The sequence below is a fragment of the Nannospalax galili genome, unplaced genomic scaffold (assembly GCF_000622305.1).
Source record: "Nannospalax galili isolate Female #2095 unplaced genomic scaffold, S.galili_v1.0 scaffold1185, whole genome shotgun sequence".
NCBI classification, from domain to species: Eukaryota; Metazoa; Chordata; class Mammalia; order Rodentia; family Spalacidae; genus Nannospalax; species Nannospalax galili.
Window position 1 is genome coordinate 1935042 of NW_008353597.1, and position 15732 is coordinate 1950773.

The 15732-nt window shown below is 41.5% G+C and overlaps 1 protein-coding gene across 7 annotated transcripts in view; it reads left to right on the plus strand.

Annotated features, from left to right (window-relative positions):
* Mtmr2 (myotubularin related protein 2) overlaps positions 1-15732 on the plus strand; it is a 91821-nt gene that overhangs the window by 66377 nt on the left and 9712 nt on the right. For all 7 annotated transcript variants that reach the window (XR_003846739.1, XM_008850835.3, XM_029554892.1 and 4 more), the window contains 5 exons: positions 4177-4326; positions 4985-5173; positions 8333-8518; positions 11132-11338; positions 15144-15236. Coding sequence is in view for 6 of the 7 variants with exons in the window: in XM_008850835.3 (XP_008849057.1) it covers positions 4177-4326; positions 4985-5173; positions 8333-8518; positions 11132-11338; positions 15144-15236 (825 nt within the window). In the remaining variant the exon portion in view is untranslated. The remainder of the gene's footprint in view (positions 1-4176; positions 4327-4984; positions 5174-8332; positions 8519-11131; positions 11339-15143; positions 15237-15732) is intronic.

The window sequence follows — 15732 nt, forward strand, 5'->3', positions numbered from 1 at the left end:
CTCCTACTGTTTTTTACTTGAAGTCTATCTTGTTACATCACGTCACATTTTCTTTTCCAGAATAAGCAGTTATTCACTAGGACTTTCCTTTTTAGGCATCCTATAATTTAATTCTAAAATGTCTTAATACCTCTACTGTTTGTAATTTAGCTCTGTTAATGTTGTTTTACTCTTCAGAGAGGACACAGTGTAAACCCTTTCCTTACGCTGAGGGCAGCTGATCACTGTGGTCAGTACTGATACCTTTCGACAGGACCTCATCACATCTTTATGTGTGTGCTTGTTTGCTCTGCTTGGGATTGAATTCAGGGCCTCACACATGCTGGGCAGGCACTCTACTACTAACCTATATGCCTTTTATATGCAAGTCAAAGCTTAAGTCCTGTTGATGGCTTCTCAAGTATTTCCCACCCTATTTTGATTCATTCTGATTCAATGAAAATTTATTGACACACCCTGTGCCCATTTGTGCTTTTCTCTCCTGAGACTTCTTGCTCTGTCATTTGCCACTGGTGGGAGCAGCTTTTGAAGGAGTCCTTTCTGTGATGCCTTAGATCTTATTAGTGTCCATGCTCCAGGAGGGAAGGCACTGCACTTGAGTTCTCAGTACTCTGTTGTCAGAACAGGGTAATGCCTGGTCTGTCACAGACAGTGTCTGCTAAATGAGTGGGTGTGTAAGCACATTCAGGGTGTATTCTGCTTACAGTGTATGTGCTGAATACTTGCCAGCTAGCAAATCTTTGAATACTAGGCTTATTTACTAAACCAAATGATACTTAAACGTGTGTGTGTGTGTGTGTCTGTCTGTCTGTCTGTCTGTACATATATGCTAAGCTTTTTCTTAAGCATTTCCTGAATACTCAAATGATCTTCACAATTCTGTGAGGTAGGTACTCATATTGTCTGCTTAGCATATGAGTAAACCGACGCACAGTAACATAGCTCCTAAGTGTAGAAGCTAGGAATTCAGGAAGTCTGGCTCTAGAAACAACTCTTCGCCATTACACTTAACCAGTATCAAAACCTCTTTTTGGGTGACTGAGGACAGGGTCTCACTTGGTAGCCCAGGCTGATGTTGAACAGTTTGAACATCCTGCCCAAAGTGCTGTATGTTCAGTGAAGAGGAATGGTTATTAAATCAGGTCTTGACAACTTGAAGCCTCAATTCGAGTAGACTTAAGAGAGGGAAAGGGTAGCAAAGACAGTGTTTGAATAGGGAGTCTTGATTATTCCAGACTCATGAAAAACACCAGTCCATAGAATGACTAAGCTGCAGTACCTCGGAGATTAAAGTTCACACACTGACATCATAGAGTAACTATGCCTTGCAAGCCTGATGACCTGAGTTCAAATCCCGGGAATTGCATATAATGGTAGAAGGAGAGATTGAACTCCACATACAAAGTTGGCCTCTGGCCTCCACACATGAGCCATGAGCCATGGCTTATATGCCTGTCCTTTACCCCATCTCCCCCCCCCCCGAAAAATAATAATAAACAAAAAAAAAGTATCTTTTTTAAAAAGCCGAAGCTAGACCAACAGATTTTCAAAACAACAGTGGAGCCAGAGGAGCCAGAGTAGGGGTTTACCTTTAGTGTGTAAAGTAAAATATGCTGGTTGGAACTTCTCTACCAGTAATTCCTTTTAGAAATAAAGAGATGGAAGTGAAATAGAAATATTTTTTATCATAAAGTACTATCTACCGAAGGGGAAAGGAAATTTAAGGCAGGGTCTCACTGTGTAGCCTTGACTGGCCTGGAACTCACTGTATAGACCAGGCTATCCTTGAACTCAAAGAAACCCTCCTGCCCCTGTGGGGATGAAAGGCCTGTGTTAGCACACCTTGCAGCCAGAATCTGTCTAAAGGCTGAATGCCAGGCAGAACAAAATGGCCCCAGATAAAGAACCAGGATCATAAACAAAAGTGAAACAGAGAGAATCACTAGGTGGTAGGCATCCACTGTGTACAACAGTAATGGTACTTTCTGGAGAGTAGTATGTAAATCAGTGAAATAATTCAGAAGGAGGACAGGGAGTTGTAGTTAAAGGTTCTTGTATTTTCTTCACAGTCAGGAAAGTTAATTATACTAGACTGAGGTGAGATTATATGCTGGAGTTTACACTTTATGCAGTAGGACAAAACAGGCTAATAATTCTAATAGGCTACAGTTCATGCTATGTTAGAAAGTGAAGGTAGGGAATAGGAAAGGTTAAGAACAGACACTCGTCAAGTAGGAAATCAGTACACCATCATGATCAATAGAAAAAATGAAACCCCAACAAAACCCAGTTTTCCAAGGAATCCTAACACGTGGTTGGGAATGGTAGGACACTGTGGGAATAGTCACTGTACTCTGTGGTATTTGAGGAACTTGAGGTGAGGGGAAGTTCTTGTGGACAAGCCTTCAGGGGGTTACCTTGTATATTAGTGGCCGCAGTGATGTGGCTCTAGCCTGGTGGTGGTTAGAAGGTTGCTGGGTGGGCATCCTTGCAGAACCGCTGTTTAGTGAGGTTGTGGTAGCTCCTGTGCAAGTGTGTGCACTAGTGTCTTCCAGCAGTTAAAAGCCCTCTGTAACCACTCACCTCACTTGAGTAATAGAGGAGTCAGACAAGTAGATTAACAGTTACAGTCACCTGTAATGAATTCCTGTGATGGAGCACGTCCTTTGGAGAGAGAACATGAAGTCATCTGGGAAGGGAAGGCAGTTTTATCTCATTGAGTGTGCAGAGACAGATCCAGAGGAAGCAGAACTGCTTCAGGCTGTGCAGGCCTGTCGGGCTTTGTATGAGGAGTGAGTAGCGGCAGGTGGATTTTAGGGAAAGGAATCATGATCACGTTTGCATCTTCACAATTCTTTAGAGACAGTAAGGGTTGCAGAGGGAGAGGAGAGGAGACAATGAATGGCTTTGCTTAGGGAACTGTCACGGAGGCTTGAGACAGGTGAACAAACTTCTATTCCAGTCCTTTTGGAAGAAAAACAATAGCAATTGTTCATTGACTAGGTGTACAGGGATAAGGGAGAGTGAGGAGTTAGAGGTGATACACAGATTGTGTTTGAGTACTGCCTTTAAACTAGAGTTCACAGTACTTTTTATTATGTGTAGATTTTTGAGAAATCTGTAATTGAACTTTTCCTTTCCTTTTGGGAAGAAGTAAGGATGTTACAGTTGTCTAGAAAGACAGGGGAAGGGAGGGGGGGAGGTACTAGGAGCACTTTAGGACCAGGCTAGTAGAAAGAGCAAGGGTAAGATAGGTAAGGTAAGCAAGGATAAGATACTAGTGAGTAGACAGACCACGGAGTTCTGTGGAGAACTGCAGGGAGTTCTGTGGAGAACTGCAGAGAGTATGTTCCCTGGTCACTGGAGGGGAGCTGGTGCTATTCTTTCATTTTAATATCCTTTGGCAAAAGCTTCAGAAACACTGTTTTAAAAGACAACAGTGTACACCACTCTTTTACTTCATGTATTTGTAACCAGTTAATGAACCAGGAGAGTAAATTTTCCTTGAAGAAGTGTCTTTTTGTATAAGAGTGAGATTTGGAATGGGTGTGAAATCCTCTACTACTGCATAGTGTCGCTTTGGTCAAATTCCAGGCAATGCCACTGTGTCTTCATTTATAAAATGAAGGTAATTAAAGTTGAGTGCATTGGGGTGTAAAGTATCTCTGTATGTTGTCTGCTGTCTTCACCTTCCTGCTGACTCCTGGCTTTTCTCATGGTTTTATCAGAGTGGTTTGTTAACAGTGGAATGGAGAAGTGAAATGTACTCTATCTAGTCAGATGATAACCTGGGCACGGATTCTAGTGGAGTCACATCCCACCCTCCAAAGTTTCTCTGTTTACATGAATGGCAGCAAAACCAATTATCTAATTGCACTAAGTGGGGCGGACTGTATTCTCTTTTAAGACCAGAGCCTTGCAGTCTTTCTGTCCCCTCCCTCCCTCCTGAGGTGTGCTCAGCACAGATTCCCACACTGTTAATTTTAGTGAGTTGATAGGACTCTTACCTTTAACTTTGGTGCTAAAATAAACATAGATCCCCACATTACAATGTGTCTTCCTACAAGCCCATCACTGAAAAGAGTAGTGGAGATATGAGACACTTAGATGGCTCCTGTCCTGGGGCCTCTGAATGTTTTAGTTAGCTATCTGTCTTGCGTTTTCTGCCACGTGCAGGGAATTCCAAATGAAAGCTGGAGAGTCACAAGGATCAATGAACGCTACGAGCTCTGTGACACGTACCCTGCCCTCCTGGTGGTGCCGGCAAACATCCCCGATGAGGACCTGAAGAGAGTGGCGCCCTTCAGGTCCCGGGGCCGAATCCCTGTAAGTGTCGGGGTGCTCTGATGGGACTCTCCACCTGATGATGCGGGTCATGAATTGCATGAATAAGAGCACAGGAGAAAGTAGCTGCAGCATTTATACGAGAATGTTAGAGACTTGGGTTAGCTAGTGAGAATGTTAGACTGTGAAACTAAAGAGTTGAAACAGACTTGCCCGGCTCCCAGTTGAGAGTGTTTGGCCTGTGCACTGGTTACCATTTCTGTATTGCACACATTGTTTAGTGGTGACAGACATCCATTAAGTCCAAGAAAGAAGAAAACAAGTTTATGTTGAATGACTATATAGCGAAAGATCAGCTTAATTTTAGGTGCAAAATGCATAGACTCTGAAGACTTGAGTGGGACAGTTTACTGATATAAAAAACTTATGTAGGGTTAACTGGGCCGTTATAATGTACTTTTCTTAGACAAGACTTTTAAGTCATCAACGAGGTTTACAATTAGTGTCTAGGAATTAGATGACTTCTTACATATCAGACTTGGGTTGAAAGAAGGGTGATGCCTTTTCGTGGCAGCTTGAGTTGTCCTTTCCTGGCCAGGCTCTGGATCGGTCTGCTGAGGAAGTCTTTCTGTAGAAGTGTTCTGAGGAGAACCACAAGCAGAGTAGCAGCCGGGATGTCTCACCATTCTCCCTTTCTAAGGTCTTATCATGGATTCACCCTGAAAGTCAGGCCACGGTCACTCGGTGCAGCCAGCCCTTGGTAGGAGTCAGTGGAAGGCGCAGCAAAGACGACGAGAAATACCTTCAGGCCATCATGGACTCCAATGCCCAGTCTCACAAGATCTTTATATTTGATGCCCGGCCAAGTGTTAATGCTGTGGCCAATAAGGTGAGGTTTTCTGGGTAATCTGGGTTATAATGAGTTTAATGAGTCAGCTGAATTTGGCTGGATTACAGCTTGGTAAAAAGTGGTTGGTAAAAATGCTGTTGGGTTTTGCTAATACTTCCAGACCTGTGTATTCATGTGTAAATATTTGAAATGAAATGAAATAATCTTTTTAAATGTACACATGTATTTTATTTCCACGAACATTCATCTATAATACCATTTTAACATATGACAACTAACCATACTAAGCTCTAAGTTAATTTTTTCTCCCTGCCATTATGAGTAGCGATTGAGTGATTATTCTGTAAGTCACAGAGGATATTCCTCATGATTCCATCTGCTTAGTCTGGCGGGGGGTATTGTGAGTTCCAGGCATTCTCTGTGAATGTTCCTTTTTTTATTTATTTTTTCGGTCTTTTTGAGACAGGGTCTCCCTGTAGCCCCAGCTGTCCTGGAACTCACTATGTAGACCAGACCGGCCTTGAACTCTCAGAGATCCACCTGCTTCTGCCTCCCGAGTGCTGGGATCAAAGGTGTGTGCCACCACGCCCAAAAAGGAGGTGAGAGAGAAGCATGGCATCCTAAGTTATTACAAGTTGCAAAGCATGAATGTTTTATCTGATGAGCTGTGTAAATGACGCTGTAGCCTGGGGGCTCAGGTGTACTCTTCTAGCAATTGTTCCCCTCCCTGCATTTTATGCCACAGACCAGCAGGAGTCAGACTTTGGACATCTATTTACAGTGAAAGTAAAGAAAGGCATAGAAGGCAGAGAAGACGCAGTCAGGTTCTTCTCTCTGCTTCTCTGGTCATCCCCACATATACCTCTCTCTGGAAATTCTTTTTAATCGGGTATAACCCCATATTGCAGCAGGTTTTTTGTATGTGTGTATAGTAGGAACATCTTTTTTTTACATCTTAATGAATTACTGTGTGATAGACATCTTTGTAGCCTTGACCCGTCAAGAATTGGAATACTGCTGGCCAAGCCCTCCACTGTGCTCACTGTCAGTACCGTCTTCTGCTTGGCCTGCAGCAGCTGCTCTTCCCCTCAGTCATGTTCTGCTTCCTTAATACTTCCGTGACTCAGCTCTGCGTCTCTGGGCTCTGTAGATTCACCTTACCTTAGAATGCTGTACGCAGCCTGTCTGTAAGTCTTCATCTGGGGTTCTTTACCTGCCTGACTTTCCATACACATTACTTGTAGAGTACTTAAACCCAGAGTTCTCCCATTGCATCCGAGTGTGCAGCATTTTTATTTTGTCCTTGAATTTCTGTGAGATGAACCGGAAGTTTATTCAGCTTTAGGTTCAGTCATGTTATAGGACTGTAGGTGGGACCTTCATGAGGTGCACCAACTGTCATTTGTTGGGAGGAAGGAAGTCCTTGACTGGTGTCTGGGAAGCGATGTGAAGGAGAAGACAAGCCTGGGGCAGACAATCAGGAGAAGCCAGAATGAGAATGTTTTTAAGATATTCACATCAAAGTCTATCAGAATCTTGGCATGGGCTTATAAGAGCTTCCATCTGGGCTCCTCATTTTTCCTTTGACCTCCAAGGCTGGATGAACCCAGGGTCTGCTTTTAGGCACTTTGATAGCTATTGGGGTGGCTTGAATGACAGTGTGAGGCCCTCCCAGATGGCTTCTGTAGAGGGAGAGAGAACTGTAGCCATCATTTAGTCATTAGTGAGACATAGCTGTCTAACATACATGGATTTAAATATAATGTCTGGGGAGCGCAATCCCTTGGACTGCTGAAGAAACACGAGTCATTTTGGCTTTGGTCATGCTTTCCTGTTGGCCATGCACATGGCCAAAATTAACCATTGACTCTTTTATTGTCAAGATCCGTAGAGGACGTGGTCCATAGAGGTCACTTGGGCTTGGGAGGAACCTCTGGCTTTAACCTTACCAGTTTTTCCATCTGTGATTTTGAGTCCAAAGACCTTGTTTGACTCTGGCTTCACCTGGAAGTGTGGAAGAAACGTCCCTCTGTGCTGAATCTCCTTTGTAGACCGCACACTGGTTAGAGTCCACCTGGTGGGGAGGCGGTGGGGGTCTCTTATCAAGAGGATAGATGACTCACCATAATTGGAAGACATTTTGAGAGATGCCTCAGGGTCCCCTGGGACCTAGTTGACCTTGGACAGCAGGGAGCAAAATGAATGTTAACTTTAAAATCTATCTGCATAGTATAGGTCTCCAAACATTTAGAAAGTTTACACCAGTCTGATACTTTTAACAAATATTTAGATAAAGCTTGAACAAGAACCAAATAAAATAAACCTTGCTTAGACATGCATTTTTGTTCTTTAAGCTACTACTTGGTATTGTTACCAAGAGCAGATCAGTAAGTCCATTGATTTTAGCGGAGGTTGACAACACTCCATTGAACTTTGACCTTAGAGGTGTTAGGATCATATACATCATGTTTAAGTCTGATATTTTCCATACCTTACATACTTTACGTAGACTTTCGTAGCTTGCTTAGGTTTTCCAGCTTTCCTCCCCTTTTTGGGAAAACATCCAGCTGCCGTAATCTTCGTACAGAAATCTTTACTAAAAATATTTCCACACTCTAGAAACACGGGCCCTGCCAGGCATGGGCTGAGACCTGTGACACTGCATGAGTCAGATCTGGCTTCATGTTTTTTCCTCAGGTATTTTGTCACAGCAGCAGAACAGTGAATGACTTAGTCATTGCAATGAAGAATTTTTCAAATATTAATAGTTAACAGTGAAGAGGGAGGAAGGTGACTAAGCATGGGTGAAGCAGCCTGGGTCCTTGCATGAGGCTTTGATGGTCTGATAATTTCAGTAAGTTTGAAGGGAAGTATTTTGTAAGAAATTAGATTAAAATTAGTTTGAGAGGTGTGCAGAGAAGGTTTAGTTCTTTAAAAAACATTAATGTTTCATATTTAATATAATGGTCATTCGGGGGTAAATACTTATTCCTGTTGTAGAAATAATAATAGAAGGCAGTGTTGTGTGGTTCCTCAAAGTTCCTGGGCTATCCCATTTTCCTGTGCTGTTTTCCTTGTCACCAGTAATATGTATCTTCTTTCATGCTTTTTAGATACTTTATGGAACTTTGTAATAGATGTCCAAAAAGATGGCTGTATGTCCATACATGATCTGCTGTGACATGTGCCCTTTTCCAGGCGAAGGGAGGAGGTTATGAGAGTGAAGACGCCTATCAAAATGCAGAGCTAGTGTTTCTGGACATCCACAATATCCACGTCATGAGAGAGTCATTGAGAAAGCTGAAGGAGATCGTGTACCCCAATATCGAGGAGACTCACTGGTTGTCTAACCTGGAATCTACGCACTGGCTGGAGCACATCAAGGTGTGTATGTGCTACTCTTTCTCGTGTAAAGACTCTACCCCTTTGTCTACACTGGCTCTTATAATTGGAGTAGTACAAAGTGACTATGATTTCTACAGCTCAGTGTACACTTTGGAGTTTGACCAAATCAGTGTCCTTTTTTGTGCATTTCCCAGTCCGTCTGAATTCTGTTCATGCTTCAGATCATAGTTCATACTTCACTTCTGATAACATCAGGCTGTATCTATTTCCATTTTCTGGAAACTGTCCAACCCTGCCCCTCCCATTTAATACTGTTTTCCATTTGTTTGTTTGTTGGAGATTACAGTCTTACTCTGAAGCCCAGACTAGCCTCAGTCATGACAGTCCTCTGTTTCAGCCTCTTAAAATTTAGAATTATAGGCATGGGATGTGATACCTGGCTCTTATCATCATCATCATTTTTATTATTTGTAAGGCAGTTTCAGGAGACCCAGACTGAGGTAGGTGGCACTATCTGTGTGAATAGTACCCACAAAATACTTATTGCACAACTTAGGAAGTTAAAACCATTCTGGAAGAAGTGGAGTAGTTGAAAGAAATCATTTGAGGTTTAAAATCACTTGGAAAGTACCATGTGAACACCTTTTACTTAATGTGTTAATTTTATGTTTGAAGTACCAGATATGTTTTGAATGTCAATCAGCACTATAAATTACTAAAATATAGGTATGTAACCATAAGCATAAAATATACTTATGTAATACTAATACATGTTATTAGTATTATGACGTCATGAGCATTATCATATTTGATGTTAACAAGTTTCAGACTTATACTCACCTGAAATCTCTAAAGTCAGACAGAATTAAAAGCCACATGAATAATAACATTGATAATTACACATTATTGTTGTTTTTAAGATGCTTAGAGGCTTGAATATAGCCAACTACTGAGTTAGAGGTCGTGTTTATGTGACCCAATCTCCTTAAATTTATGGTGCAAATATCAAACATTGGACTTAATTTGGAAATATCAAATTCAGTATCTGCTTCTGAGATTTCATTAGTTGTTTATAACATTCTCTCCACAAGACTAGCTGTAACAGAAATGCTTCCCTAGTGACCTATATAAATGTGGCTGAACTTTCTTTCCCACCGACCCTTACACCTGCAACACATACCCATTCTTCAGATCCCTGCTCAAATATCACCTCAGAAAGCCCACTTCCAATCACTTTATGCAAAAGCAGTTCTACATGTACTTTGTGTATCCTGTTGCGGAGCTGCTGTGCTCACTGACATCTGCTGTGCCCTACATTTGTTTATGTCTAGTTTAGGCTCCTCCAAGTAGAATGTAAGCTTGGTTAAGCAGTTTGTTCTACAACTTTATGTCTAGTATCCAGAGCAGTGCCTGTCACATAGTAAGGGATTACAGTATTTTCTGAATGACTAACTAGGTAACTTTGAGTCAGGTCAGTCCTCACAAAGCCTCTGGATTTTGTGGTTCGTAAGTCAGAATATGTATTGAAATTATGGTGAGACTTACTCAGAGTAGTGAATTGGAGGCGTTGGAGAGCATACCCTTCTGTTGTTGCTATTCACTGATGACTGATGAAATCCTGTTGTCCCCTTCCTGAGAGTTCTACGGGGAGGGTCAAATGGAGGTGCTCCTGTGCGCTCTGAGTTTAGCAGTCTGTGTTCTTTCATTCTGCTCAGTGTCTGAAACTGTTCTGTTCTTCGTTTCCATTTTTGGGGAATCGCATCTACTGCTGTTTAGATTTCACCGAAGACTTCTGAAAACAGCTGCCTTGCAAAGGGTTTCTGCGTATTTCCCCAAGGGGAAGTTATTTTAGGGACCAGACTTACTTTGGCCTAGTGATGCGATCAGATTTTCATGTGTAGTTCACTGCAGTGTAGTGAGGCTTACTGTAAGATCTATGCTTTTCCTGTTTGCCATACTACTTACAAGTCTTTAATCAAATAATGCCATAGACCATTTTAAAAGTCATCCAGTTCCAATTGCTCCCAGGCACTTGTAATTTGATCGTATTATTTTACATAGAAAGTTAAGGCTTCAGCTGGTGTTACTTTTTCATTTTATTTTAAAAAATATTTATTATTTTATGTGTATGAGTGTTATATCTGTGTGTAGGTAAGTGCACCCGTGTTGTGCAATGCCCATGGAGGACAGGAGAGACTGTTGGATCCCCTGGAACTGGAGTTACGGACAGTTGTTAGCTCCCATGTGGGTGCTGGGATTCGAACCCGGGTCTTTGGAAGAACAGTGTTCTTAACCACTGAGCCATCTCTCCAGCCCCTACTTTTTCATTTTAAGTAGATGACATTGGAATATTTGATGATTCTTAGAAGAACTATCTTTAGAACTTAATTCTTCTAAGAAACTTCTGTTGATTTGTTTAGAGCCTAAAGGTACCTTTCCTTTGGAGATTTAATTGTGCAAATTGATGAGTCTGTGTATTTTTTTCTGTTTTAAAATGAAGTTATTACACTTTCCATCATTAACAAAAATCCTCTGTAAGAAGGTACTTGTTTCTTTGCATGTTGAGACTGTCATCTCTAGAAAAACTGTATTAGTATATTTTGATGTGTTTAATTTTTCAAAACTTTCATTAAAACAACTCTTATTTTCCAGCTCATTCTTGCAGGGGCTCTTAGGATTGCTGACAAGGTAGAGTCCGGCAAGACCTCTGTGGTGGTGCACTGCAGTGACGGCTGGGATCGCACAGCTCAGCTCACTTCCCTCGCCATGCTCATGTTGGATGGGTATTACCGAACTATAGGAGGATTTGAAGTGCTTGTGGAGAAAGAGTGGCTAAGCTTTGGACATCGGTTCCAACTAGTGAGTAAAGACCCCTCATTGTACTCCGTGTGTGTGTGTGTGTGTGTGTGTGTGTGTGTGTGTGTGTGTGCGCGCGCGCGCGCGCGTGTGTGTATGCATGCACACATGCCTGGCCTCTTCAGTTACTTTCTACCTTTCTTTTGAGATTGGGTCCCTGGAGCTCAGTGACTTGTCCTATTCCAAACTCCCCTATACCAGGATTACAGGTATGCACAGCTTTGACCAGCTTTTACCTAAGTGCTGGGAATCAAGCTTGGGTCTTCATCCTTGTGCGGCAAGCACTTTACCAACCAAGCCATCTCTCCAGCCTCAGATAACTTCACTTTTATGTCTCAGGTGCCTCCTGCAAGATGTGAAAATGATACAAAACAGATCATTTATCTGACAGGAAAAACTCATGAGAACATTTCTGTATGAGTGTTTTGCATGTATGTATGTAAGTGTACCATGTACATGCAATGCCTGTGGAGGTGAGAAGAGGGTGTCAGGTTCCCTTGGAACTGGAGTTAGGGATGGATGGTTGTTCGCCGCCACGTGGGCTCTAAGAACTGAACTCGGATCTTAACTGCTGAGCCATCTCTGCAGCCCGCACATGACAGTCTTGATTGACTATTACTATTCCATATAGTTAAGGAATTATAAAGCACCACTAGCTTCCTTTGAACTTAACATGATGAAGAAAATGGCCATTTACTAATGTAGTTATACAAAGCTGTATTGCTCACAAATCAGGATCGAAAATAATCCGATTGGAACTGAAAAGCTAGAGTAAAAATTAAAAAGTTGGGAGCTGGAGAGATGGTTCAGTGGGTAAGAGCACTCAGTGCTCTGAGACCTGAGTCCACTTCCCAGCACTCAAGTCGAGTAGCCCACAATTGCCTAGAACTCCAGCTCCAAGGGAGCCAACACTCTCTTCTGGCCTCTGTGGGGACCTGCACTCATAAACACACATCACATAATTAACATCTTTAAAAACCCCTAAAATTTAACCAAAGTTTGGACTAAAATAGTTTTCTGTGTATGCTTTCTATAAATACAGGTATAGTCTGGTAAAAATGACAAAATTTTAGAGTGATTATTGTTCAAGGCCTTTAAAAATAATACTGGTTACTGAGCACAGTGCTTTGTGCGCTGCCACTGAGCTACAGCCCGCCCTTTCACTTAATTTTTGTTTTCAGACAGGGTCTGTCTTGCCAAGTTTCCAAGCCCAGGCAGACCTTGAACTTGCGATCCTCTTGCCTCATCCTCTTGAATAGCTGGGATTACAGGCCTGCACCACCAGGGCTGGCATTGTTTTTTAATATTAAATTTCAAAATTGGGTTTTGAAAAACCTATTTATTCATTGTTAGTTAGACTAAAAAGCCTGTTTATCCATAAATCCAAAGTATGTACCAAAAAGCCCCACAAAGGTATAACTACCAAATGACTATTCAGATTCATTAACATGTCCAGAAACAAACTGAACAACCCTTCCTGAAGCTATCAGTTTCACCTAGACTGCTAGAAATTCTTTGTAATAGTGAAATGAGACTTGCTTCCTATTACCTGCCACCTATAATCTTTAGTTTTCAGGCTGAAGATCTTTGATCTCTCACCATCCAATTGTCCTGTGTTGCTTGTGGCGTTCTCCATTGTGGTACTCAGAGCTAATCTAGGTTCTTTAGAGGAATGGGGTTGTGTCTTCTTTAAATAATAATTTTAGACTCATGGAGTTTTAAATCAGATGTTAAGTGGCTTTCAGATGCTTCTGTTTAACACTATTTGGAATGAGGAAACAGGAGTAGTAACTTTGAGTGCCTCAGTCTCCTTACATGTTACTTGCATTCATGGACTTGAACATAGGGATTATCTTCCCAGAAAAGATAAATTGGGTGAGCAGTGACCTCGGCAAAAGTTGAGCGGAGGGAGAGGGCAGCGTGGAGAGGGCAGCCAGAGCATTAGCAGTCCAGAAGGCATTGAAAATTTGGTTTCTGGGCAAGTGGATTAGTTTCCAAAAGACACTTGCGTAGATGCTGTCTTTAGTGTTAACCTTCAGTGTACATAGAAAGCCGTACTAGCAGTGCTTATACATTTTCAAAATTTGACATCTGTCAACAAAATTAGGTTTGTGAGGAAACATCCCAGTGGCTCACATTCGTCTCCTTTCTATACGATGTATTTATCACAAAACACTTTAAAAGAAACGCATACATTTAAAACCATAAACATTTACAATCTTCAAAACTGAATTCCTAAATTGTTGGCCCTGGTTACCATTTTTCTAATTATTTCATACAAAGCCCCCCTTCCCCCACTTTCCTACAATTAAAGGACAGTCAAGGTGTGCTCAAGTGGCCAGTGCCATGTCAGTCTGCCGAGGAACATGAGGAAAACCTTACATAGGTGGAAAACAAGGTTCCTAACAGAATTTTCAGGAAATTGTGGCTGTCCTGAACTCTGCACCAACACTGAAAAAGTGCTGCTTTCTTAGGACTCCAGAAAGAAATGAGTTTCTGTCCTTTGTCTCACTAAATCCTTTTGGTCTCTTGCACGTTCTGCCCATGCCTGATTTTGTAAAATCATGAATTGATTATAGGAAAACACTAGCTTACAGAATTCTACAGATCTTCAAGTTACTCTGCAGTGTCCTAAAGCTACATATGTTAGTGACTCTATTAGAATTGTGGGTAGGTGAAATCACTAAAAATCTAACCAAGCAAATGCTTGAATTATATAATTAGCAACAAATACTGTTAATGGTTTTCCTTAAAGTGACACATTTACATTTTGAAAATGGCCGCATTTGAGTCTTACCAACTGTAGTTAGTGTATCAGTTACCATTCTTTGAAGAACACTTGATGTTCGATGAAGAAATGTTAGTTCCCTGCTTCCTGACAGTGTGCTGCTGCTCAGGATAACAGCAATCACACGGACGCCTTTCCGTTTTGTCACATGAATTAAAAATTAGTGACACTGTTTTCTGCTTCACCAGATAGTTGTCTTAGGAAATACTGAGTTCTGTCGTAGTGTGTGACAGGGCAGATGCATTCTAGTACTGCATTCGTCACCACTGCCTTGGCAGACAACTGACAGCATCTGCCACTTAATCAGGAAAGAAGCCAACACACAGGAAAGGCAACTAATGTCTTAGGATGATGACAATAATCTGGACATCAAAGCCTGTCCCAAAAGTCTTGGATCATACTTTGAGTGAATCTGTTTGGGGATTTTGTGTGGGCAGAAGGCTCTCAGAGGACTTACGAGCTACAAAAGCAGGTTGGCACTGCAGTGCTGCTTTTGTTCACTGGCCAGCAGGAAGGAATAACATCTTAATGATCAGGGGGAAGTTCAGTGTCCAGGATAAAGATCTGGGCTTCGAGGTCTGACTCCTCCTCCTCGTTTATCAAGTATTGATGTTGGCAGCACACTTCTTCTGTACAATGTTACATTTCTCCTTGCTTTCTGGAACTGTGATTGCTACTTCCCTTGCAATGCTTTTTAAAGTGATTTCTGAAGAATTTAAAAATAGGGCTGGAGAGATGGCTGAGTGGTTAAGAACGCTGACGGTTCTTACAGAAGACCTGGGTTCGAATCCCAGCACCCACATGGCAGTTAACAACCCGTCCCTAACTCCAGTTCCAGGGGATCCAAAAGCCTCTTCTGTCTGCGGGCATTGCACAACACGGGTGCACTTGCCTACACATGGTCAATACACGCGTACACATAAAAAAATAAAAATATTTAAAAAGTGACAAAATAATGCTTTTGTTGGAAAGTAAAATTCTATTAAAATCCTGTATGCTAACATTTCATTCTTTGTTTAGAGGGTTGGTCATGGAGATAAGAACCATGCAGATGCAGACAGATCGCCTGTTTTCCTTCAGTTTATTGACTGTGTGTGGCAAATGACAAGACAGGTAATTCACCTGGGGTCCCTTCTCACATCTCCATTAAGTGGGAGGATTCAGTCACTGATTAGCTTCTGTTTCTTGTTGGGCAGAATTCCCAGTGATATGAGCTACTGTTATTTTCAGATTGTGAATTAAAGTTATTACTTGGGGATAATAGTGAGCACTTTCCAATTGGTTCTAGCAGTGTCTCAGCCTGGGCACTGATAAATGCAGAAGTTTCCGCCCTTGTTTTGAACAAATACTGGTAAATAACAGTTGTTCATTTGGAATAAATAAGCTAGGTAAATTCCATCAAAATAAAATCTTAGGTATTTTAAGGAAAAAAAAAAACGTGCTTGGATAGAGATTTTAGCAAGGCAGATAACACTGTTTTTAGTCATATAGAGAACTTTTTTACACCTAACAACTTTTTAATGAACAAATGTAAATAGTAATCTTTTAGGATACTAGAGAATCCTGAAAAACACATGGTTTATTTTCTTATAAGGAAGCAAAGAGTCAG